Source organism: Bacillus rossius, chromosome 6 (assembly GCF_032445375.1).
Source record: "Bacillus rossius redtenbacheri isolate Brsri chromosome 6, Brsri_v3, whole genome shotgun sequence".
NCBI classification, from domain to species: Eukaryota; Metazoa; Arthropoda; class Insecta; order Phasmatodea; family Bacillidae; genus Bacillus; species Bacillus rossius.
In genome coordinates this window covers 10270178-10295943 of record NC_086334.1, presented here as the reverse complement: position 1 = coordinate 10295943, position 25766 = coordinate 10270178, and the positions used below count along the sequence as shown (strand labels likewise).

General features: G+C 44.6%; 1 protein-coding gene across 1 annotated transcript; it reads right to left on the bottom strand.

Moving 5' to 3' along the window:
• Positions 1-203: 203 nt before the first annotated feature.
• LOC134532609 (probable transport accessory protein MmpS3) lies at positions 204-21388 on the bottom strand. Its single transcript, XM_063369188.1, has 3 exons — positions 21282-21388; positions 5002-5154; positions 204-2113 (listed from the first exon to the last, which is right to left on the bottom strand). The coding sequence occupies exons 1-3, from the start codon at positions 21367-21369 to the stop codon at positions 1776-1778; spliced, it is 579 nt and encodes a 192-aa protein (XP_063225258.1). The 5' UTR covers positions 21370-21388; the 3' UTR covers positions 204-1775.
• Positions 21389-25766: the final 4378 nt, after the last annotated feature.

Here is a 25766-nt window from a genome sequence, read left to right as displayed (position 1 = left end):
AGGTCAGCCGTAGAGGCGACAAGCTGTCTGGCGCACCTGCCAGTGTCACCCTTGTCGCCGTACTGACCGCATCACTAGACAATGGCAAGTATCTCGTGTACTCAAAGCAGAAGGAAGCAAATGAGAACATTTCTCAAGAACAGCCAGCCATTAATGTGTTAAGAAAGGATAGTTTTAAAATAACACAAACTAAACACAGATTATAAATGGTTATCGAGTAGGAATTTTATTTAAGTATAAAAACAATAAATAGCACAAGTAACTATACAATCTTACATTTTTATATTCCGTTGACTAGTTTAGCACACACAAACACACAATTTTTGTCATTGAAACAACAGATGCAAACATTACAACTCTTTCAAACAAATATTCCAACCAGAGTATTCGTTGTTTGATTATTGTACGCGAGACAGTTGTGAAACAAAGTTATTGCATAAATTTGACCTTCCTCCACTAACCAAAGAAAGTTTAGAATTACTATGAACTGTGACAAAAAATCTTATGTTAAGAATTATTTTTCACATTTAAAACTATTTTTACTTACAGTTATTTGGATTTTTTTTAGACAGAGTATTTCAAAAACCAAATTTTACTGAAATATTTACAAATCTTACAAAATGCATATGAAACCGAATATATTAATCAATCAAATAACAGTTAGTAGTCAAAACGCATTAACAGATAAGTATTAAGAGGTCGTATATCCGATGGAAATACACATTCACTACAGATAACATATCAAAACCTTATTAGAAACTTACTTTGGTATAATGCAAGATTAAATTAAATTATCAACCTGTTTGTACATTGTGTAAAATCATTGTGAATTTACTGCGACCATATATATTAATTTCAGTTTAAATAAGTCAAAATTTTGATTGCATACATTTGAACAAAAAAACAGAATATATTACAGTCCAAACACTGCTTTAAAATACGATTTTTATACTTATTGTGGAATACAATATTTAACTTAATGCCTATGACTAGAAATACACATCTCTAAAACGAATAACGCGCTATAAATTACATTTTTTTGAGCAGAAATATTCCGTACAATTCGACGACGTAACAAACACACTTTATTTTACACGTTCTATCACTGATGATTGGCTGTACCATAATACTGTATGATTTAAGGGGAGGGAGTAAGTTAGTGCACCCAGACAGCTGGCCAGTTCTGTTAGCGGAGTGCTGGCGTGTTACGCACACTCGCCTCGCAGCGCAGACACTGCTGTCAGGAGAGAAGAGAGCGCCCAGCACTCGCCGCTTCCCGCACGAACATGGCGCCAAACTTCTAGCACGACGCGCTTGAAAGGTTGCTGCACTCGGGCCACGTTCGAGTCTGCAGGTCTCTTCCGTCAGCGGACCGCAAGTTTTCTCTTGCGAGAACTTGCGGCGCGAAGCTTTAACTACTTTCCGCGGACTTGATTTTTCTCGTCTACTAAAATATCAAAGATGTCACATTTGAGAATGTCGTTTACGGGCTCTAAAACAACGCGATGTCTTCGGGGACGCAGGGTGAAGAAGAGGAACTATCAGAGTCTCAGGAATCGCAGTGGGGACGTGCAGGCGACAGGAAAAACAAGTGCCAGACGCTTGTCCTGCCAACATCGTCACGCGTGATGTTCGCCTCGGAGCAGATGCACCAGGAGCGATCCACTCGAGGAAACAAGCACGCGGCAACCTCGAGTCCTCGCGGAAGACGGTGTGGGGAGGGGGAACTCCGGTCCCCCGGGAGGTAATAACACGGGCGGTGGGCGGGGGGCGGCCTAGGTGGGCGGGGGCGGCTGGGGCGGCGCCGGCGACGGGGGCGGCGTGGGCCTCAGCGGCACCACGAAGACCTGCAGCCGGTCCAGCTTCTCCGCGTACACGAGCGAGTCGTAGGGCGGCGGCGCGAACATCTCGTAGGGCGGGGGCGGCGGGTCCGCGGGGGCGGCGGCTGCCGCAGCTGCTGCGGCGGCGGCTGCGGCCGCAGCTGCGCGCCGCCTCCTGCAGCAGCAGTCCGTGCAGCTGATGATCAGGAAGAAGGACACCAGGCCGCCGAAGGAGCCCACGTACCAGACCAGCGACCACGGGTCCACGGCCGAGTCGTCGTCTTCGTCATCGTCTGCAACACAGGGGACAGCTCGCGTCAGCACAGCCCGTGCTGCGGCCAACTCGCGGCACTGTCGCGTTGAGAGCGAGGTCGGCGAGCTCGCCAACTACTGTATCTTGAAAGGAAGCCTTTGCAGATCTACGTTTCGTGTCTTAAGAAAAAATTGGTTGTCTGTAAAGTCGGCTTACGGACGATAGTTTAACGTGACAACGTCATAACAAAACATTGATGAAATGATTGCATACTTTATGAATAAAATTGAATCATTTTTATTTTAATAATAAAAGAATAAATACTTGAAATAATACTAGTAATTAGATTTTTAAAATGCAAGAATAATTAACCTTTATTGCCGAAATTGTTGTTGTAATAAGCAATGAAAACCACATTAACTTTTAACTTCACTTTATAAACAGTCGAGTGGAAAAGAGAGATGCGGCGCAAGCGTACAATGAGCGTAACGGGACACAGCGTAACGTAACAATGTGCGCAACGGAACAATGTGCGCAACGGAACAATGTGCGCAACGGAACAATGTGCGCAACGGGACACTTTTTCGTGCGTGCAGCCGGCGTTCATCGATTTATTAGACGTTGTCACGTCAAAATGTGGATTTGACAAATATATACACTGACTAATAAAGAGCATGTGAAGACTGGCGGTTCTCTGAAATTACTAGTAAAACTAGCACAAGAGAAAAATCTAGCAAGCCAACGATAAGAAATCTGTACCCCGGAGGTAAAAAAAAAACACCATCCTAAGAGATTGTAATATTTCAGGAGAACAAAGTTTTCGATTTTGTTTAAAAATTATTACAGGTAACTTTAGTAGTAATACGAATTGCTTCATGAAACCAACATTTTTATTTTATTAAGACAGTTTTGAAGTTTTACTGTGGTGCCTATTTCATAACAAAACAAACAGTGTCATTACCTACAGGGAACAGAAATTTAATTCCAGACGAGAGAGAGAGAGAGAGCATATACGATCGTATTCGCTGTGCAATGGAAAATACCATAATTTTATTCAATAGCTTCCATCATCAGTGGCCAAATGGTTCGAACAAACACTCATTTCCAAAATTTGCCGGTGGCTAAACTTCCCGCAACCATTACACGACTTGGACCTTCTTGACGGTAGTGGTCAGAGACATCGAACGCACACTTTTAAGCGTAATTTTGTTTAAATTTCCGGGTTCGTTCACCAGGAGGATGCCATGTGTTGAGTGAACGAGTGTGCTGGGTCGCCGTGATGCGGCGCTTTTAGTGGAAGTAAACTGGCGCAGGTCTTCCGCGCGGTCAGCTCGTCCCATTTACTCCTCGCCCGATACGCCCTGTCAGTTGTCAGTTCTGTCAGTGCTGTCGGCCTTCAGGTGTTTTTCCGAGCAGGACAGGTGACGCCAAGTCCCTTGGGACTGAGCAGCAATCATGACTCATCCGTGGAGATGTTCGAGGGCCGCAGAGGCAAGTTTGGACGCGACCGTTATCAGCTGCACGTGTCCACCGAGTGCCTTCGACGGCCGCCGCGCGTGCAGAGCGCTGCAGACTAACACCGCGGAAACCCACGTCTCCTCGGGCAGGGCCCCAGTCGCGAGTGACGCTCGCACCGGCGGAAACACCAAGTGCCAGTTGACAGCGCGCGTAGGTTTCATAAAATGTTAAAAAGTTCCGCTGCCATCGAGAAAGGTAAATACTCAACGCCAATAGTTTCACAGGATAATTTAAGACATGAGTGGATGAAGGTCACATGGAACATGTGCTCGTAATGCTTCCATTAATTTTTTTTTAAATGCTTCTTTGACCTGAACTGACACCTTCGTTCAATTGTAATTTTCTATTTGAGCTTAATACACGTGATTTTAATGGCGCATCATGCTTATGTCGACGCAAACATTTGTTATGCCATAAAATAACAATTAAAACAAAGTGTTACACATAACCTTCATTCGCCCATGTCTTCATATTACAAATATATCCGATCACTATAAACATCAACCTCACTGCGCTGTCGAAATAGACAACGGTTTAAGGCTACGGCTGCCCAGATGGCCTTTCTCGCTCCCTCTTGAAAGAATCGCCCTGTCTGCAAGTGTCGCCTAGAGCTCGACGGAGGCTCCAGCACAGAGGGTTAACTGACTGTCAGCTGGGCGAGCACTGCGATAGGAGCTACTGGCCGATAAAGGGCCTCCAGGATCAGTGGACTCCAGACACTCGCACGAGCACCGGTACGTGTAGGCACCTGACTTGATGTAAGCTTTTGGACATACACCATTGCTTAGCACATGTATGTCTGTAGAAGAAAACTACAAAAAACACAAATGACAAAAAAAACAAAATTAAGTAAAAATTTGTTGTTGTCAGGATTTAATGCGACACAATACTCCACAACAGGAATATGGCCAACAAACAAAGAAAAACAAAAGAAAAATGGACTAACAGAACGAAAAAAAATCACACAAATGATGACAGCACAAAAATACCGAACCCAAAAAATTCAGCACAACAGTTGAAACGAGACAAAAACACAGCAAAACGAAAGGACGAAACAAACACAATAGTTTACCAAAAACAAAAAAACAAAAGAGAAACGAAAAAAAAACACAAATGATGACAACACAAAAATATTGAACCCAAAAAAATTAATTTGTGGTTTTTTTTTCGTTCTGTTAGTCCATTTTTCTTTTGTTTTTCTTTGTTTGTTGACCATATTCCTGTTGTGGAGTATTGTGTGGCATTAAATTCTGACAACAGCAAATTTTTGCTTAATTTTGTGGTTTTTTTTTTGTAGTTTTCTTCTACAGCCATACATGTGCTAAGCAATGGCGTATGTCCAAAAGCTTACATCAAGTCATGCACTCCCTTTGCACAAATCTTTCAATGATAATATGTGTTGGAACCTACCGGCGGGATCCGCAGTGCTGTTGGTGGCGTTGCTGCTGACCATGGAGGTGGAGACGGGGGCAGTGCCCTCCTCGTCCCTGGGCGTGAGGATGGTCCGCCAGAACAGGAACTGCATGCCCTTGAGCACGTGGTCGACGGGCAGCATCTGCGGACCTGCGGCAGACACACGCCTCCGTCAGCGAGACACTACATAGTCAAGTCCGGCAGCGAAGAACCTCGTGGAAGGCACAGCCGTGCAGACATTGCCCATCTGCGACTGCGCAATGTGTAACATGCTGGACTGATGGCAACTGCTCCCTGGAGAGGGCTGGTTCGCCACCAACACGGGCTCCATAGAGCAATAGGGAGACGGATGTACCATTTCATCGTGACTCGAGGCACCTTAGAGCCACAGGGAGATGGATGTACCATTTCATCGTGACTCGAGGCACCTTAGAGCCACAGGGAGATGGATGTGCCATTTCATCGTGACCTGAGGCTCCTTAGAGCCAGAGGGAGACGGATGTACCATTTCATCGTGACTCGAGGCACCTTAGAGCCACAGGGAGATGGATGTGCCATTTCATCGTGACCTGAGGCTCCTTAGAGCCAGAGGGAGACGGATGTACCATTTCATCGTGACTCGAGGCACCTTAGAGCCACAGGGAGATGGATGTGCCATTTCATCGTGACCTGAGGCTCCTTAGAGCCAGAGGGAGACGGATGTACCATTTCATCGTGACTCGAGGCACCTTAGAGCCACAGGGAGACGGATGTGCCATTTCATCGTGACCTGAGGCTCCTTAGAGCCAGAGGGAGACGGATGTACCATTTCATCGTGACTCGAGGCACCTTAGAGCCACAGGGAGACGGATGTGCCATTTCATCGTGACCTGAGGCTCCTTAGAGCCAGAGGGAGACGGATGTACCATTTCATCGTGACTCGAGGCACCTTAGAGCCACAGGGAGATGGATGTGCCATTTCATCGTGACCTGAGGCTCCTTAGAGCCAGAGACGGATGTACCATTTCATCGTGACTCGAGGCACCTTAGAGCCACAGGGAGATGGATGTGCCATTTCATCGTGACCTGAGGCTCCTTAGAGCCAGAGGGAGACGGATGTACCATTTCATCGTGACTCGAGGCACCTTAGAGCCACAGGGAGATGGATGTGCCATTTCATCGTGACCTGAGGCTCCTTAGAGCCAGAGGGAGACGGATGTACCATTTCATCGTGACTCGAGGCACCTTAGAGCCACAGGGAGATGGATGTGCCATTTCATCGTGACCTGAGGCTCCTTAGAGCCAGAGACGGATGTACCATTTCATCGTGACTCGAGGCACCTTAGAGCCACAGGGAGATGGATGTGCCATTTCATCGTGACCTGAGGCTCCTTAGAGCCAGAGGGAGACGGATGTACCATTTCATCGTGACTCGAGGCACCTTAGAGCCACAGGGAGATGGATGTGCCATTTCATCGTGACTCGAGGCACCTTAGAGCCACAGGGAGATGGATGTACCATTTCATCGTGACTCGAGGCACCTTAGAGCCACAGGGAGATGGATGTGCCATTTCATCGTGACTCGAGGCACCTTAGAGCCACAGGGAGATGGATGTACCATTTCATCGTGACTCGAGGCACCTTAGAGCCACAGGGAGATGGATGTGCCATTTCATCGTGACTCGAGGCACCTTAGAGCCACAGGGAGATGGATGTGCCATTTCATCGTGACTCGAGGCACCTTAGAGCCACAGGGAGATGGATGTGCCATTTCATCGTGACTCGAGGCACCTTAGAGCCACAGGGAGATGGATGTGCCATTTCATCGTGACTCGAGGCACCTTAGAGCCACAGGGAGATGGATGTACCATTTCATCGTGACTCGAGGCACCTTAGAGCCACAGGGAGATGGATGTACCATTTCATCGTGACTCGAGGCACCTTAGAGCCACAGGGAGATGGATGTACCATTTCATCGTGACTCGAGGCACCTTAGAGCCACAGGGAGATGGATGTACCATTTCATCGTGACTCGAGGCACCTTAGAGCCACAGGGAGATGGATGTGCCATTTCATCGTGACTCGAGGCACCTTAGAGCCACAGGGAGATGGATGTACCATTTCATCGTGACTCGAGGCACCTTAGAGCCACAGGGAGATGGATGTGCCATTTCATCGTGACTCGAGGCACCTTAGAGCCACAGGGAGATGGATGTACCATTTCATCGTGACTCGAGGCACCTTAGAGCCACAGGGAGATGGATGTGCCATTTCATCGTGACCTGAGGCTCCTTAGAGCCAGAGGGAGACGGATGTACCATTTCATCGTGACTCGAGGCACCTTAGAGCCACAGGGAGATGGATGTGCCATTTCATCGTGACCTGAGGCTCCTTAGAGCCAGAGGGAGACGGATGTACCATTTCATCGTGACTCGAGGCACCTTAGAGCCACAGGGAGATGGATGTGCCATTTCATCGTGACTCGAGGCACCTTAGAGCCACAGGGAGATGGATGTGCCATTTCATCGTGACCTGAGGCTCCTTAGAGCCAGAGGGAGACGGATGTACCATTTCATCGTGACTCGAGGCACCTTAGAGCCACAGGGAGACGGATGTACCATTTCATCGTGACTCGAGGCACCTTAGAGCCACAGGGAGATGGATGTGCCATTTCATCGTGACCTGAGGCTCCTTAGAGCCAGAGACGGATGTACCATTTCATCGTGACCTGAGGCTCCTTAGAGCCAGAGGGAGACGGATGTACCATTTCATCGTGACTCGAGGCACCTTAGAGCCACAGGGAGACGGATGTGCCATTTCATCGTGACCTGAGGCTCCTTAGAGCCAGAGGGAGACGGATGTACAATTTCATCGTGACTCGAGGCACCTTAGAGCCACAGGGAGACGGATGTGCCATTTCATCGTGACTCGAGGCACCTTAGAGCCACAGGGAGATGGATGTGCCATTTCATCGTGACCTGAGGCTCCTTAGAGCCAGAGGGAGACGGATGTACCATTTCATCGTGACTCGAGGCACCTTAGAGCCACAGGGAGATGGATGTGCCATTTCATCGTGACCTGAGGCTCCTTAGAGCCAGAGACGGATGTACCATTTCATCGTGACTCGAGGCACCTTAGAGCCACAGGGAGATGGATGTGCCATTTCATCGTGACCTGAGGCTCCTTAGAGCCAGAGGGAGACGGATGTACAATTTCATCGTGACTCGAGGCACCTTAGAGCCACAGGGAGACGGATGTGCCATTTCATCGTGACTCGAGGCACCTTAGAGCCAGAGGGAGATGAATGTGCCATTTCATCGTGACTTGGAGGTGTTTGAGGAGGGGCTACAGCGAGAGGCTGAGGCAACACATCCCTGCATCATTGACATCCACTCTTCCTTAAAAGCCCCGCCTACCTAGGCACAGATCTTCAGGGGGGAAAAATAATAACTCTATTCGAAAACTACTTAAGATATTTGAGTGGGGTCTCGTTACGAAAATCATTCAAGAATTCGCCGAGAGCCAATAACTAGTTTTGTTTTCGGATTAAGTTTTTAAACTGTATTTTTTGGTTAAATGAATGTTTTCAGAGCAATTTTTGGGCATAAAAAAAGCGGTACATATCCTTGAAAGTACTTAGGGGAATTGCATTGAATTATACATTTATCTATTTCTCCGTACTTATGTTACGATCACCGCTCAAATTTCATCGTTGTTCAATTCACGACGAGAAAACTGCGCGCTAGTACAGAGCCTTGCGCTTAGAGGCAATGCCGCGCTAGAAATACCAGCGAGCGTCGCGCTTATCATCCGGCCTCACTAACACAGATCTACCCCCTGACTAGGATGGCCCCTTAACCATCTGGCTAACCTGTGGTTGACTCAAGAAGAATCCCCTTCCTAAGAGTACCACAAGGCGCTCAATCAAGTCTTACCTATAACATCTCTGGGACCCCTCAGACAACCCAGAGAGCCTGTGATCTGGCCGAATTACATCCAACCTCTACTAACTGTCCAGGCTAGTGCCAGAGCTGTTTTGCCGCTCACCGCGTCCACCGAAATTGTGTAAATCCTTTGGAAAGTATTATTTTTGGTAAGAGTTCACATGTCCTTCATTAGGCACCTTGCTTACTTAATGTTTTATTGCTGTTTTCTATTATATTAATTAATAAATACTTGTACTAATCCCCGAGGTTGGTACACACCCACCAGCGGAGAGGGGATCCCCCAGGACGTGCTCCGAGTGATCAGAGCCAACAACTGCCAGTGTTGAGTCCTCACCGCGCAACCCTGGACCGGCACGTAATCACATCTCATGAATACACCAATACTCCCCCAGGCATCTGAACCCGCTAGGGTGTTGACCTGGTTAGGAGAAAAGATGGATCTTTTACACGCCAGACATCGTTGCCAGTGTCCAGCATGGGTTACAAGAACCGGGAAATAGATTCGCCATTTCCAATCGCGGCATGTTACCGGCGAGCGCACGGCTAGGTCGAGAGGTTGCCTGGACCAGCAGAGGGAACCTCAGCGAGGAGGTCCCAGCATCTACATGCAGCACCATCATCTGCCTGTAGGACTTGTACCAGGACGAGCAGGCCACAAGTCCAGCGACTCCACTAGCGCCGAACTAGCTGGACGCTCTTGGGGAGTGTCTATCCGCGCACCGACCCCGTGAGACACGCCCTCCCTCAAGAGTCTGGTCCCCAGACACAAAGGAGATTATCATAACTTCTTGCAATCGCGGCGCTGGGCGTCGGCCGCAGCAACACGCTTGCAACTGGCAGGCCGTCCTGTGCTCTGCGTGACAGCTGTCACAGTTCGGTGCGTGACAGGAGGACAGCGAAAGCTGCAGTTGACAAATATGGTGGCCGCAGAACTAGCATGTCCATAGAACCAGTGCCCACGTGCATGCTTCTGCTGTCAACGTAAGACACGATGGAGCAATGACTGAAAAAGGTGGCGAGAAATAGTAAGTACCCCGAGAAAACCAAACGACAGGCAAAGTCCGCCGCGTTCCCCACGTGTGTAAACACCGGGTCTCGCCCCGCCGGGCACCACACCAGGATCACCTGACCACTGTCACCATGGTCACCATGTTCCCCTGGTGACCAGTGATCTGTAAGGTCACGACCAACACCACCCCGCATTCTCAGCGAGATCCTTTGCTATGCATTGGAATCATTTTAAAATATTTACGTGTAATTACTTGCATGGCAATTACATATTATTACTAAGCAATGAACCTTCTAATGCTTCAAGAGTTATCTATGTCCCAATCAGGGGCGTAGCCAGGGGGGGGGTTTAGGGGTTAAAACCCCCCCCTTAGCACCAAATCTTTAATTAATTTCTTATTCATCACTCAAAGAAATTTCATATTAAAATTAATAAAATTTTTACCATTACAATATTTAAATTTAAGTAGCGAAAACTGCTAAAATAGCACTATTTTATACCTTAAAATCCAAAATTTTCCCGGGGGAGGACCCCCGGACCCCCCCGCTTTAATACGGAGGGGGGGGGCATGCTTCTTAACACCCCCCATTCACAAATCCTGGCTACGCCACTGGTCCCAATTAGCGGTTTGAAAGTGCAGAAATGCATTACATTACAATCTGTACTTGAAGTATTACCTGATAATTAGTTTTTTAAAATACTATACTTAATGAGTTGTTTGATTTGGCAATTTTGCTGGTGTTGAATCGGTTATTGCGATAGGTTGATTTGTAAACATGCATGAAGCAGCAACACCAGCGGTTCGCAATGTTAACAACTGTTAAATGAAACATCGGTAAGTAGAGCACCAATAATGCGCGATCACGCCATATATGGCTTGAAGCTAGCCCCGAGTGTTGCTATTTCTGTCCAATCTCTGGGTCGCATTGCGTAAAACGTGCGTTTCTCGAGCACCAGTTCTTGCGAATATTATCAGCGCGATGTAAAAGAAATAGTAAAAAGTTTCAACATGGCCGATAAAAGATTAGATAGTTTCAATAAAGCTTGGGAAATTTGTAACGTTATATAACTTGACATTTAGAGCAAAAATGTTTCAACACGATTGCTTAAAAATATAAAATATTTGTTAGAGCTAATTTTTATAACTGGATGTGAATCTATATTAGTTTCATAAATGTACAAGTTCTTAAATAATTATTGCGATGGGCAAGATTGATTCAAACTAATTTTATGGACATGCGCCAGCGCTTATTTACACCATCACTGAAAATCAATTTTTTTCCAGCCAGTATGTATCTTTCCGTTATAACGTATTTATTCCTGCAGTACAATTTCACATTTTCTCCGCTTATTCAATCATTTTAAGTTTTCCAGCAACCGTAGATGATCACAACAGCAAACCTTTGGTATCATTGCAATGTCTTTCTCACAAATACAATCATTGATCTTCAATAAGCAGTAACATACAGTAAATAAAGGATATGTAGGTTAAAACCCCTATAGATTATTGCATATACTGAGAACTCAAAAATTAGCTGATGTAAAATGTAGAATTTCTGGACAGCACAAGGCGCAGCCGGGACTGGCTTGCCGTCGACCCTGGCGGGGACAGCTGCGGGCAGTGACGTCAGCGCGCCTGGGCGGGCCAGCTGAGCCAACACCCGCACTGCAGTGGCGCTCCCCGCGTCAACAGCCTGAACCCGGTACCGGCACTCACAACAAGTCGACCCCTGCCTGCCTGACCTGTGTGCAAAGCTTCTGAACGAACAAGATATCCGATAATCAATGTCGATAATTGTTCCTTATTGTTGTAATCTAACAAAATATTAAAATTAAATTAAGGAATTTTGATATTTTATGATTCGGAGCTATATAATATATATTAAATATTTATAAAACTGAGAGTAACATTGTCCCCGGGAGAAATTGTTCCGTGCAATGTATCCAATTTCATTTTAACGCAAAAGATTAAAATAAAATAAGCATCTGAATGTTTGTGACGCGAAACTGTACTAAAACAAAAATAAATTTGATTTGGAACATTTTAACAATAAAACTTTTGATATAAACATGATACGCAATAAATAACCATTACCAAACTGTGTTTACAGACGAATGAAAATGGCTAGAACGCGCGTGTTTTGAGATTAATTTTTAGGCATAATACTACATTCGGTACAGATTTTTGATAGAACTCAAGCTCTTCCATTACACCCATCTTCATTTCTCCACATATTATGTTAAGGTTACCGCTAAAATATATTTGCTCTATGCACGACGAGAAGACTGCGTCAGTCTGCAGATTTGCGCTAAGAGGCGATACCGCGCTAGAAACACAAAGCGAGCGACGCGCTATCATACCGCCTCATAACTAGGTATGCCCGCTTACTTTTTCACATTTTATGTTTTATTCACTAAAATATTACGAATGAATTAATATTTTTTTTTTCATTTTGAAAGAAACTCGGCTGGTCTGCATTATTACGCATGTATCAGCTATAATTACTCCGATAGGCAAAAATCAGCGCATTTACATGGGATACAAACGCAAAAATAAAATTTCTCAATAGGAGTGTCCAAATAATAAGTGATTTTAGAAAACACCAACTATATATTATAGTTGTGGGAACTAAGACTGGAAGAATTTCACAATATATAGTGTTACCAACATATACGCTTGCAGATTTTAGAATAGTCAAGTATTTAGACCATCAAGTCAACTGTAGACATTTTTTAGTCGAGCCCTTTAAAATAATTTTTTATCGAAACTAATTCAAGTACAAGTTAAATATGAACTTGGCACACTGAGAAGCACACAGATCAATTTATAAATTTGGCAAATCAGTGGTACGTCACCTAAAAGCAAAAGACTTTGTGGTTGAATTGACTAATCCACAATTAGACCGAGGGCTCGTGCAGTCCTGAAGCGACGCGGAAACTGACGCGCCAACAACCGCGGAGCCTGGCGGGAAACAAGACGCGGAGACTCCGACGTACCAACAGGCGCGAAGCCTGCCGGCGACGCGCGCCGCTAATAGCGGGTCGGGCGCCCGGGCGTCAAGGCCACAGACGACCGGGAATAGAAGTAAGAGAGACGTGGGCGCGTCGCCTTAAGACGAGGCTCGCGCATACAGATGAGGCTGCCACTTGCGACGTGTCCCACAAACCATCATGGCAGGAAGGGACAATAGTAACTTGTTAGGATTCCAAACTGGTTACTAGTTTTTTTTCTTCTGGTAATCACTGGGACAATAGGACGTCAGAAAAAGTATGAAAACCATCCGACAAATTTTAATACTTTTATAGGTACCTATTAAAAACAATGCCCTTTAAGGTGATAAAGAATTTTTATACTGAGATAAGCAGTTTAAAATTATTTATTCTTAAAACATTCAACTGCATTTAAGAATTATTATCACTGCGACTTAACGGGAATAAATGAAACTAAAACGAAAATTATTAGAAATGAACTGATAAATTACCAACAACGAGTGGTACTAGTGAACTGATTAAACGTGGGTTCCTGGAGAGACGAGGCCCTACGCTGGAGCACTGGCGAGATGCAGCCATGTTGGCTGCGCGTCGAGACAGCAGCATGGCTCCTGGTCACGTGACTGCCGCATCACTACGGCGGACCGACCACAGACTCTGAGAGGCGAGCGACCAACTAGTAACATCCCCTCCTTTGCCAAGCGACCCAGATGGAGCTGTTCCAAAAAGAACCACTTCCAAGTGCACATGACACGCCGTAAGTGGCCCAGCTACCTGTCTCCAAAGGTCACGCTGAATGCTGTGTGGGAAGATAGTTCGAACTACTCTGGATTTTACCTACAGCTTTGGTTACATGTTTTCCATGTCAAGGCAAACGAAACGAACGTTAAGAGTGCTCTTAAAATAATAAATTATATCTTGCAAGAGAAATATTTATCATGGTGACCGACACGATTCTATTAAAATGTCAACTATAGTTTATTTATCTTTGAAAGATTTGTGCCATGGGAGTGCATGTCTTGATGTAAGCTTTTGGACATACGCCATTGCTAAGCACATGTATGTCTGTAGAAGAAAACTACAAAAAAGACAAAAACACAAATTAAGCAAAAAATTGCGGTTGTCAACAGGATATAAACACCACATAATATTCCTTAACCGGAATATGGTCAACAAACAAAGAAAAACGAAGAAAAACGAAAAACGAAAAACGAAGTTTATTTATAGTGAGACAATATTATCAAGTGGAGACTTCAACTAAATAAAGACACTAACCCACTTATAAGTGTTCCCACTACCGCCGCAACTATAAAACAAAAACATAACAGCGTTCCGTGCCTTTGGTAAGTCTGGATGTTCAAAGGTATTAATCAAATGTCAACGCTCAATAAACGGGAACGGACTGGAAACAGGCCTGTCGTCCAATGAGCGTGTCGCGAGGCGGGGACAAGTCGCGAGAGCCGAGGCCTGCAACCCGCGGCGTCCTTCCTTGGCACCGTTCCCACGGCCGCCATTCCCGGCGTGCAGCGCGCCACGCGCCCGCCGCGCAGTGTTGCCAACGACGCAGCAAAAACACACTGCACTGCCAAACCTTCCTGTGTATCAATGGTTCAATTATGGTTAACTAGTAATGTTTTAGGTTAACTTTAGCATCTAATGCCCTGATTTTCTTTTTAATTATCCACTAATTTTTATGTTCTCGGCCAATACAATGTGAATGAAAAACAGTTTAGAGACTATTTAAAACTACCAGAAAGCTCTGCGCAGATATCGATATGTGGCTCAGTTTTATTAGCGATTGGGACAGAAGATGACAAATCTGAAATTACGTGACTCGAGCAACATTAAAAAAAAAATGCATTTCATCCGCTATCTGCCGTTTTAAACCTGACTCATCTTTCACCGGATTACACGCAGCAAGTCTTATCTGCAGAGGATCAAGATGGATTTTCTTATAACATTGGTATTTTAATCGACAGTCAGCCACGCCTGTTCCAAAGTTTAAAGGTTTTGAAATAATCTTCTTTAAACAGAATTATCACTTCGTATTTGGCAACTCGCTGCAGATAGAGAGCAGCATAACCAATTAATATTTTTTTACTACCACTGTTTATAGCAAACGGCATAGATTCATCTTTTATAAGGGCAGTGAAGTTAATGCAATGTATCACCACATTCAGTTTCTGCAACACTTATTGTTGAGCATGACTCGTCACAGCTGAAGACGCGCGCACACCCACACATCAGTACGGATGCACTTACCTACACTGTGCACACTCATAAGCAGCCGGTGAAATCCGTTTGCCGGTACCAAGATCTCGAACGCGGGAACCGCACTCACAGTCAGCTCGGCTCGCGTCTAGAGCCATGACTGCTGGGTTCAGTTGGATGTTACGTCACCGCGCTGACTGTTCGCGAGGTCAGTGGAGCGCTGAGCTAGACACGAGTGCTACTGGTGAGGCTGTCACACGCGTGTGCAGAGCTTCCGAAGACACCGCGCGATTTGAAAACTGCTCAAGACATCAGAGCGGGGTCTAAAAACATTTTTTAAAAAAGGCAAAGGTTGGGTGAGAAGTTCTGTTTCCGTATGTAGTTTTTAAATTTTATTTTTAAAAGAGTGAAAATGACAAACTTTGTTTTTTCAGAATAATTTTTAAGGAATGAAAAACCCAGTAGAGATTCTTTTAAACTCTCAAAGCACTTGCATTGAATTCTCCGCCACATAATGTTATGGTAACCACTCAAATCTCACAGTTGCCCTATGCACGACGAGAAGACTGCACGCCAGTCCAGAGCCTTGAGTCTAAAGGCGACACCGCGCTAGAAGCATCAGCGAGCGTCGCACTTATCATCCCGCCTCGCTAAGGTCCAAGATGTTCCTCTACGCGCCACGGCGGGCGGAGACGCCGCCTCCGCGCATGCGCAGTTCGAGTGTTGTCCAAGACATGGCAACACTGCCGCAGCGTGCGGTGCTGGCAGCCGTTGTCGCTGGGAAGCCTTCATTTCACAGACGAGAGACACACCCGAAGTTTTCCCGTTCTATCTCATTGTATAAACCGGCGTGGCATTAAATTTTGCGGTCGATTAGGATAGATTATATACATTATAAATACTTAAAAACATTGTGGATGGTTGGTTACATTAGGTAAGTATAGCTACATTAAAAATATTTACAATGAACAAAAAAAAAAAAAACGAAAATGCACAATCGGGAGTTTGGCTCTCTCGTCTGTTAAGAATAGGCTTCCCGTTGTCGCTGCGACAGTGGGGTGTTGCTGACGTACAACTGGCTAAAGTTCAGTCCACAATGTTTACTAAACCTCCGTCTTGTTCGATAGAACATGCCTGTTGGTTACAACACTATCGCTTCCGTCTCGTCGTGTGACTCACGGATACGGTTGACCCACTTTATACCGATTTACCGGGATGTTTACTTGTTCTTTGTCTCCTTCCACCAAAATGTCACGAAATCGTCCGTGCTCAAGTGAGAAAATTTTTTTTGGCTTTTAATAAGCAGAAACTTCCTTAATGTTACACTAGTATGTCTGTCGAGCGAAGTGTGACTTTCCGTGGCTAATGAAGCCTAACAACATTTAGAAGTTTCGCAGTTTCAAACACACGCGAGATGAAACCACCAGAGAAGAATCAAGATCCTATCAGGAAAAACCCCGACTTGAGATAAGCACCATCGAGTAGCGAAAATCATCTGATCGCCACATGGACACAGCCATTGTCCTGGATGCGTTAATTGGCGCATTATCGCATAGCCACCCACTTGTGGTACCCTAAGATTATCTTAAGTTCCATTGTGTGCCGTTTCTAATATCGGAGATTAGATAAGGCTCGTTTTATTTCCAGACTGACCAACTCAGGCCCGTCTTCATGAATAAGTCTTCAAACAAAGAGTAATTTTCAACTGTTTGCACATCAACTTGATGCACAATGTTATCAGGAACGTAAAAATTGATGGACACTTATGTCGCAACTCTTTAATTGTTACCTCACTGGTAAGTAAGGCGTTTTCTGGCTACTGGCCAAGACATTCTGTACGCATGTATCTTTGACTTTACATATACTCAGTGGCTGTTCGTATCCCCAGTCGCTGTCGGGACGAGACAAACACCTGGGCACACTTGCGCGGTCATTCTGCAACGGTTTACCACAGACTTCCGCCGCGACCAAGCACCAGATCCTGAATGCTCGGACAACTTAAACGCTGCAACTGAAATAACCACGTCCCAGGGGGCGATTGAAAAAAAAAAACATCGCTTTGCTCGCTGCAATTTTACCCTGTGGATAGTAAAATCGCAGTTTTTTTTTTTTAAGTTACTGGGTTAGATTAAGTTAAGTAAAGTGTTTTTCATAAGATTGTGGCATTTGATTTTGTGTAGTCGGCCAAAATTTAACTTCGCCATAGAGCCTGTAATACATAACTCATTGTAACACTAGAAATATTGCAGAGCACAGTATTCAACGGGCAGGCTGGTGGCTGGGTGACTGGGTGACTGGGAACCCGGAACAACACACTTCCACACGCCCCGTGGTGACTCAAGCAGAGTCGCTGTTCCTGCCCCACTTACAATGGCAGCGACGTCGACACAGCCGGAACAATGGCCGGCGGTCGCGACTGAAGAGTCTCACACGTGGCGAGTTAACGTTCCCGCGGCCCTGGCACGGCCCACGTCCACGCAGTTCCGCCAACTTCCCAACTCGAGCCACTCGTCGCAAATTATGTTTTCACCATGTTTCCACGTCTCGCATTTTCATAATTGTTTTATTTCTGCCGGTGTTTTAATTTTCCAGCACGTTCAGACTCATGGGATACGTACTTTCGGAAGACTTGTTTTCGTCGACTGTACTGGATGTTTATGATCACAAACATAAACTGTTCGTGAGGCTGATGGCGTGTGTCCACGTCTGGTCACGTGAAACTGATTCTAGAAGCGAAAATATGTATCTAATAAACTATCTTTTTTTTTCTAAATTACGCTTAACTTACGTGATCAGATTTCACAAACTACAGGAATTATAAGTTTACTACAACTTCAATATAACAATCAATACATACATATAAAATTATATTAGCCAGGACGAGTAGTGAGAAAACAAGTCCAGAAAGTCTGACTTCACGCTAGAGCGGTATTTCTGTGGCAGCGGGTGAATTAGCTAAGGAGCCTTTATCGAGTGTTCATTCGCTACGCAACTCGAAGTTGGCGCCTGCGCTCAGACAATATTACGTCACAATAGCACGCACACCAGCAAGCGAGAAATAAGAAGCGGGGTTATTTGCTTAAGTGTATACGTTCAAGCTGTGATAATTTGGTCGTGTTTCGAGAAGTTAAATTTTGTTTACGTGCGTAGAGGTGTAATTCGATTGCAGTCAGCGCTCAGTTTGGACTAGTTAGCGAACAAGGCGTGTTTATGGCCGTAATTAAAAGATTCAGAATGAGATAAGAAAGCGACAAACTAGAGACGAGCGTGAACCCACAGCATCAACTGCTGGACTGCCTACGAGCTGAAGAGAGGCAACTGCTCGTGAGCGAGGGGTTATATAGCCCCGTCTCACATCCAATTGCAGTGGGCATTAAAGGTGCATTTACAGTCTCTTTCCAATGCAAGATATCTGCTATTAGCGCAGTCGTTATTTCGGTGTGTTCTGTTGTCAGGTTTACACCAGAGAGCACTTACTAATTACACAACTTTATAATGCAAGGGGTTTTATTTATTTTTAGATATATCTGAAATATTGTAATTTGTGAAGTAAAATTCGGAATGAGAATTTTGTAAATACATTTACCTGCTGTACTTCCCACGGGCATCATTTAATGATATTCATTATTTATTTATTTATAAGGAGTGGGAAATGAAATATGTCATCTGTTTTTTTTTTTCAAAAAAATTATCAATTAAAATTTAAAAAATCTGCTCCTCTGAACAAAGCTAATAATTGCGGCGCTTCAGGCAGCCTCGCAGCCATTGGCTACTCGCCCGTCACACTCGCTCAATTCAGCTGTGGTCCAACGAGTACAGTCCGAAACCAGCCGCCCCCCCCCCCCCTCCTTTTCCTGCTACTCCCGCTTGACACATGCTTCCGATTGTCGTTTAAGGCACCGTCTTACACGCCATCTTCATTTTCCCCCATATTTACTTTAATTTAAGGATTATTTATACAATTTTAACTCTATACCTCCGTTGCACTTTTTGTTGTTCCACAAATATTTGAAACAGATATTCACTTAGTGTGATAACATGTGTGTTAAAAAGTCGCGCGAAAAACAGTTAATGCTGTTTTGTACCTAATAAAAAAAGTAATTTTATACATAAATGAGGAAATGCAAAAATTTCTGGTATGTGACACCACAAAATACGTGAGTACAGAAATAGAGTGAATTAGTTTTCACTGGTTTGTTTTGTCTGATAACAGCGTATGCATCACTGCTCAAAAATAATGTACCTACGTTAGCAATATATTATGAAAGCTACTATCTAGCGGATGGGCCCGAAACTACTTCAAAGAATTAGGTCTCGGGTCTCGGCAGTAAGAGTTTCTCCACTGGAGACTCCGCCATCTTCGCCAAAGAACTATCGACGAGACGTACATACAACAACAACCACTTCCTCAATGCCCAGCCCAGATTCAACCAACCGACTGTTTGAATTGGTGAGCAGGTTTAATTTTTTGTTTGTTTGTTTGTTTTAGCTGTATCGTGGGATAAAGTAAAAGGCGGAAAAGAACCACGATTCTTAAAGAGTCCCTTGATACTAATTAAAAATAAAAGCGCGTGGTCTGTAATACCAATATTTTAAAGGTTAATTCAAATTCTCCCCCAGCCCAATTTAATTTACAACCAACTACCGGAACAAAATGTAGCCGCCAAGTGATGAATACTAGCAAGAACACTATCTCGAAGAGGATTCACAAATACGTTCGTCGAATGGGTCTTGCAACGGGGAAGACTTTATTTAAAGCCATTTCAATGGACACACACTACTGATGATTCAAAGTGGACGTCACAGAAAAACCTCAAGAATGGACGAAAGATACATAAACACGCGGAGAACGAGCAGTGTGAACAGGCACTGACGTCATGTCCGTGAGATTGTTGTTTTAAATCAACATTCACGAATCTTGTACTACCAAAAAAAGAAAACTGAAGAGGTTGGCATTCATGGATCTATAATGCGAACCTGAACACTCACGTAGGTGCATGTTAACTCTCTTTGAAGCCAGACCATACAGCAGCAGGCCCATCAGTTACCCTCAACAACTCACGGATGCACAGGATGAAAGAGACTTAAGCTGGGTTCACAATTAAAAACACAAGCGAGTGCATAGCAGGCCAAGCACACACTGACGACCTGCGCAGACGACCTGTACGAAATCGGTTCACAATTTAAATCTACTTTTAATTTCAGCCAATGAAATTTCGCGATGTATTCGAAGTCGTCTGTTGGAAGTGTAACTAACTGCATAAACTACCAAATAATTATTCATTCACGATATGTGACCAGCAATTTGTGAAAACCAGTTTTTCAACATTCAAATTAATTTAGACTCAGTAAAACATTGATTTTTTTACAATAATTGCTGATAACATTTTATAAGCAGTAATCGGAATAACTTAATTTTAAAGCCGAAATTACACGCACCTGAGCACTGTAATATCGCGACAATTTCTTGCTACAATATTATTGATAGTTATGAACAGTTCTCTCTCGTCCCGCCGAGAGTCGAAAAGTACTTTTGATTTCGGACTTAAGTTTTTAAACTAAATTTTTAGAAGAGTTAAAATGACTAAAACCCGTGTTTTCAGAGTAATTTTTAGGCGTAAAACAACCGGTTTAGATTCTTGAAAGCACTTTTAGGGACTTGCATTACACCTTTATCTTCCATTTCTGGGCCATATAATGTACCGGTCACCGCTCAAATCTCACAGTTATCCTGTGCACGACGAGAAGACTGCGCGCCAGTCCAGAGGCGACACCGCGCTGGAAGCAACAGCGAGCGTCGCGCTCATCATCCCACCCCTGACGAGGCGATGGCTGAGCACACTCTCCTGCGGGAAGCCTACAACTCACGTAGTTTCGGTTCCCTACAACGTTCGTGCAACTTCGGATCTCTCTCAAAAATTGAACATAAAAAAATCGAAGGGTTAGGTTAGGTTAGGTTAGGTTAGGTTAGGTTAGGTCAGTCACAACATGCTTGGTTTCATTGGAAACTTCTGATTTAGCGGCTGAAGTGGCGTTAATACCAAAACGCAAAACTTCGGAAATCTTCGGAAATTCTTGCAGGGAACCGAAACTACGTGAGTTGTAGGCTTCCCCTCTCCTGCAGCGGGCTGAGCACCCACCTGAGTCGACGTCCCCGAAGACCTGGTTGGGCGCGGCGGACACGAGGCGCGCGCACGTGGCTAGCAGCAGGAAGATCCGCGCTCCCATGGCTCTGTCACTCACCGGGCACCGGCACTAAACTGGCGCGCCGCCGCCACACGGCCGGGTATATGTAGCGGCGTTACCGTGTCCGCCACCCCTCCTTCCCCCACCCCGTACCGGGCTGACGCAACCACGCGAGGCCTCGCTCCCCGCTCGTACGTGGTTCACACGCAGCGCGCTGTCGGCTCCTGGCCCAGTGGCGTAGCCAGGATTTGTGTATGGGGGTGTTAAGAAGCATGCCCCCCCCCCCCCCGTATTAAATCGGAGGGTGAGGGGGTCCTCGCCCGGGAAAATTTGGATTTTAAGGTGTAAAATAGTGCTATATTTTAACAGTTTTCGGTACTTAAATTTAAATATTGTAATGGTAAACATTTTACTAATTTTAATATGAAATTTGTTTGAGTGATGAATAAGAAATTAATTAAAGATTTGGTGCTAAGGGAGGGGGGGGGTTGAACCCCTAACACCCCCCCCCCCCTTTTGTCTACGCCCCTGTCCTGGCCCACAATATGTTTTTCTCATTGTAGCTTCAAGTCTCTGGCGTCACCAAGGCGTAACGTAAAATACTGTAACGCTGGGAGTGTTTACGGGTGGCAGACCTAGGATGCACAAGTTCTGCCATTCCCGATTACACTCGAACAATTCACCTTCGGCCAACTTCGGGATTTGTTTTATTTTTGTGCAGGAGAGTGGTCGGTTAGGTTAGCTTTATTAAAACACTTTAAAACACTATGGACGGTTAGTTAGGTTAGTATAGCTACATTAAAATAAACAGATAAATATAAATATATATATATATGTATATATATAAATAAACCCGAGGTTGGCTGCAGGTGAATTGTTCGGGTGTAATCGGGCAGGGACAGAACTTGATGGACATCTTAGGCTTCCCGTTACGGGTCAGGGATAAGAGAAACCGCATTGCTGTTTGACGCCATGTTTGTTCCACGTGCACTATTGTGGCGAGCCCTTGTGGCTTCACATACGTCAACTGGTTTTTTGTTTTTTTCTGAAGCCTCAGTTAACACTTCTAGAAACTGAAAATAGATGACTGAAACTTAACCAGTAATACATATTGCACTGTATTACATTAACGCTAAAGCCCCTAGAATTGCCATATTTCAGGGATCAATTTTCTTGCGGAAAACACAGATGGCAGCAGCACTGCCTGAAGCGCCGTTAGTGAGCTGACGTAGTACTACAACCAGTGCGTGAAGTTTCACTTTAAAAGCGCGTGGCAGGCACACATAATACAACTATAGTCTTTTTTAATTTATTAAATTAAAAAGATCAGATCTGTGTATCAACACTCAGTACTTTTTTTTTTTTTTTTTTTTTAGTAATTAATGTATTTTCATACAAATTCCTAAATGAAATAAACCAAAATAAGAGGAATACCCAGTGAGAAGCTCATAGTAGTAAAGTGAGAACGACAAAATGGCTACCCAAGCTAGCAAGGGCGTAGTAGCGGAGGGGCCCTCTAAAGCCAGGTTTTATTTTCAATAATAATGCAACTCATTAACCGGCTTGTCCTAATTGTTGGTCTTTGACAATGCAAAATAAGAGTTATCGCGTCTTTTAAACAAGTATTAGGACAACATCATAAGCAGTGGAACATAATTTAAGAATCTGCCTTTCATAAGCGAAAATTTTTATGTATTAATTTCAGGTTTTAAAAAAAACCGCACTGAAGGGTAATCAAATAGCCTAAAAATGAGTTTTAAAATATCTTTTAAAAAAATATTTCTTGGGGAAGCACTCATAAACCCAGACCCTCAGAAACAGATATATCCCGAATATATATTCTTATAGATCACTTCGCCTCCCCCCCCCCCCCCCCCCCCCACTTCAACAACTCGTACACAGTGGCGCTGCTCCTCAAAAGGGCGAGACATGCCCTCAGACGGCCGAATGAAGGCCTGCGATTGGTGGTAAGGTGACGCAACTCAGAGCCGTATTGGCCTGCTGCGCTTCCCAGAACGCCAACTGATCTGTGGCTTCGTCACCGCTATCTGTAATCATGCTGACTCTGCACTGCAAACGTCCTCTCGGGTTCTCGGTAGCCTAGCTCGCTAAGGCGTCGCGCACCCGACTTTAATTGTTCATTCCCACTACTTTGGTTTTGGTTTTCAAAAATTCGTTTATTAACCGGATGGCGAGAATACAGAGGCCGTGGCCAAGAATACATACAAAAGAGGTTACAATGAATACAGGAACAACAAGGAGATAATATATATAAATAAATATACACCACTATCCTAAGCTACGAGCTAAACACGCAGCAATGCCAAACATCACGTTTCTTCTTGCTAAAGGAAGATGAAAAAACAAGAACTGAAAAAAAGGATACAATCAAAAAATACACGAGACAAGTACATAAGCACGAGGGGAAAAATAGACCAAAAAACCCCCCCACACTACTTTGGATTATCCGTTTAAGCTATACGTTATACGAATTTCAATTCATTTTTCAAACTTTTCCTTGAAAAGCATGTTATAATTTCTAATATTTGATACTGTGATACAGTGGTATCAGTAGCGGCCCTAGACTCTGCGAGGCCCTCCCCTGGAAATTTTGAAAAATTTACTTTTTCAAACTTTTTTTTAAAATTCAACCTGGAACTTCGATTTCGACGATGTTTTTGCTAATTTATCCTAGGATGTTTTGATGTTCTTTCCTAATAAATTATTGTCGGGTCAGCCTGAGCTGAATCAAGCCTGTTGTAGCATTATAACCTGTCCGGCTAAGTGACGCCGAGAGCTGGCACAGACGCGACGAGGAACTAGGCCAGGATGTAACCCCGCACTCGAAGCCCAGCACTGACAGGTTGTCAGTACTCGGCTGAAGGCCCGTGCTACAGGGCTGTTCCCTAACGACAGTGGAGGCTTTGGACTTCATGGGGTCCCGGGCCAATTCGGAACTTTAAATTTCAACGATGCTTTTTGCTGATTTATCGCGTGAAATGTTTGTATTCTTTCCTGATAAATTATTCCCTGGCTGGTTTGATCAATTCTTAAGATCGAATTCGTGTAAAATCGCGTTAATGTGTGAAGCAGTAATTTCTAAAAATAATTTCTTATAGCATGTCATTAATTTTAAAAAAATTAATGACCACTAATTTAAAATGAATGCTAGAAAAATTTAAATTATCCTTTTTTTTCCAATAAAGTCCATATTTTTAACAACCAAATACAAAAAAAAATTAATGGACAAGCGTGAGGACCAAATAGAATCGAGGCCCTGGGCGGTTGCCCGGTTCGCCCGTCCTTGAAGCCGCCACCAGAACTGTCCCCGCCCCCGGATCCGCCCCTGAAGACGCCCCCGGAGTCACACCAGGGGCCACCCTTGGAGCCGCCCCTGACTAACGATCACGGCTTGCTTTCTCCCGCAAGGAAGGAATACGTGGTCCCGAGGCGCTAGCTTCCGAGAAGCCTTGCTGAAGTCCTGGAAGTTATTGTTGGGCAGGGAGAGGCAGTGTTTATCTGCGAGCTTTGAAGAGCGGTGAAGGGGAAACCACGTGTTATCAGCTCTGCCCTCGCCGCAGTACCCTCCAATGTGCAGCATCGTGTAACACGAGCTGGAGGAGTAGTGTCGAGACAGTGAGGATAAAACAAATGTCTTTCTGTACAATGCATTCCGTCCAATTTGCCCAATTTTATACTCCACTTGTAACAGGCATTTCAACCAACAGCTGCACTGAATACAACTTGAACCTAGCTTGAAACAAGTAGTTTCAAACTTTAAATATTTTGTTTTTGCGTAAAATAAATAAACTCTGGAAGAGTTCAAAAGTTTTACAACTCGAATGGTGTACTAACATACCTGTTCTAAGTTGATTGGCTAACGACATAACGATGGCTTTGTTTACTTATATTAAATGCATAGTAACCTGTGTCACATAACGAAGTCACCTGTACTAGCTTGCGAATTGTGCGATGGGCCATGCTACACAAATTCTTCGCATGACGTTTCTTTCCATGACGTTGGGAGGTTGACGATACACATTGAAATAGTAGTTGAAGATTTATGGAGGAAAAGGGCGTTTAGTATAATGGGATCTTTTCCCAAGAATGTTTTTTTTTTAATCTTTCGTCGCAAAGATACAGTTAGAAGAAATTAATATCAGAGTAATTCTGGGTGGCAGGGCCGCAACTAGAGTCTCTGGCACCCGGGGCATGAATGGATTCAAGCGCCCCCCCCCCCCCCCCTCTTATTGCACATACCACACCAATAAAACGGGGGGTCCGGGGGCCCTCCCACGGAAAAATGGTGCTATTTAAGCATTTTCCATACCTACATGTAACAGTTTCTGTGCTACTGTAACTTCCATGTATGAACCCACTACCAGTTGTAGTAGGAATTACAATGCAAGCCGGCGATTTCGGCGCCCCCACAGCTTTGC

Coding starts and splice junctions, on each gene's coding strand:
- LOC134532609 (XM_063369188.1), bottom strand. CDS start 21,369: ATGGGAGCGCGGATCTTCCTGCTGCTAGCCACGTGCGCGCGCCTCGTG. Junction 5,155..21,281: donor CTTCGGGGACGTCGACTCAG/GTGGGTGCTCAG, acceptor TGTCTGCCGCAG/GTCCGCAGATGCTGCCCGTC. Junction 2,114..5,001: donor CAGCACTGCGGATCCCGCCG/GTAGGTTCCAAC, acceptor CCTGTGTTGCAG/ACGATGACGAAGACGACGAC.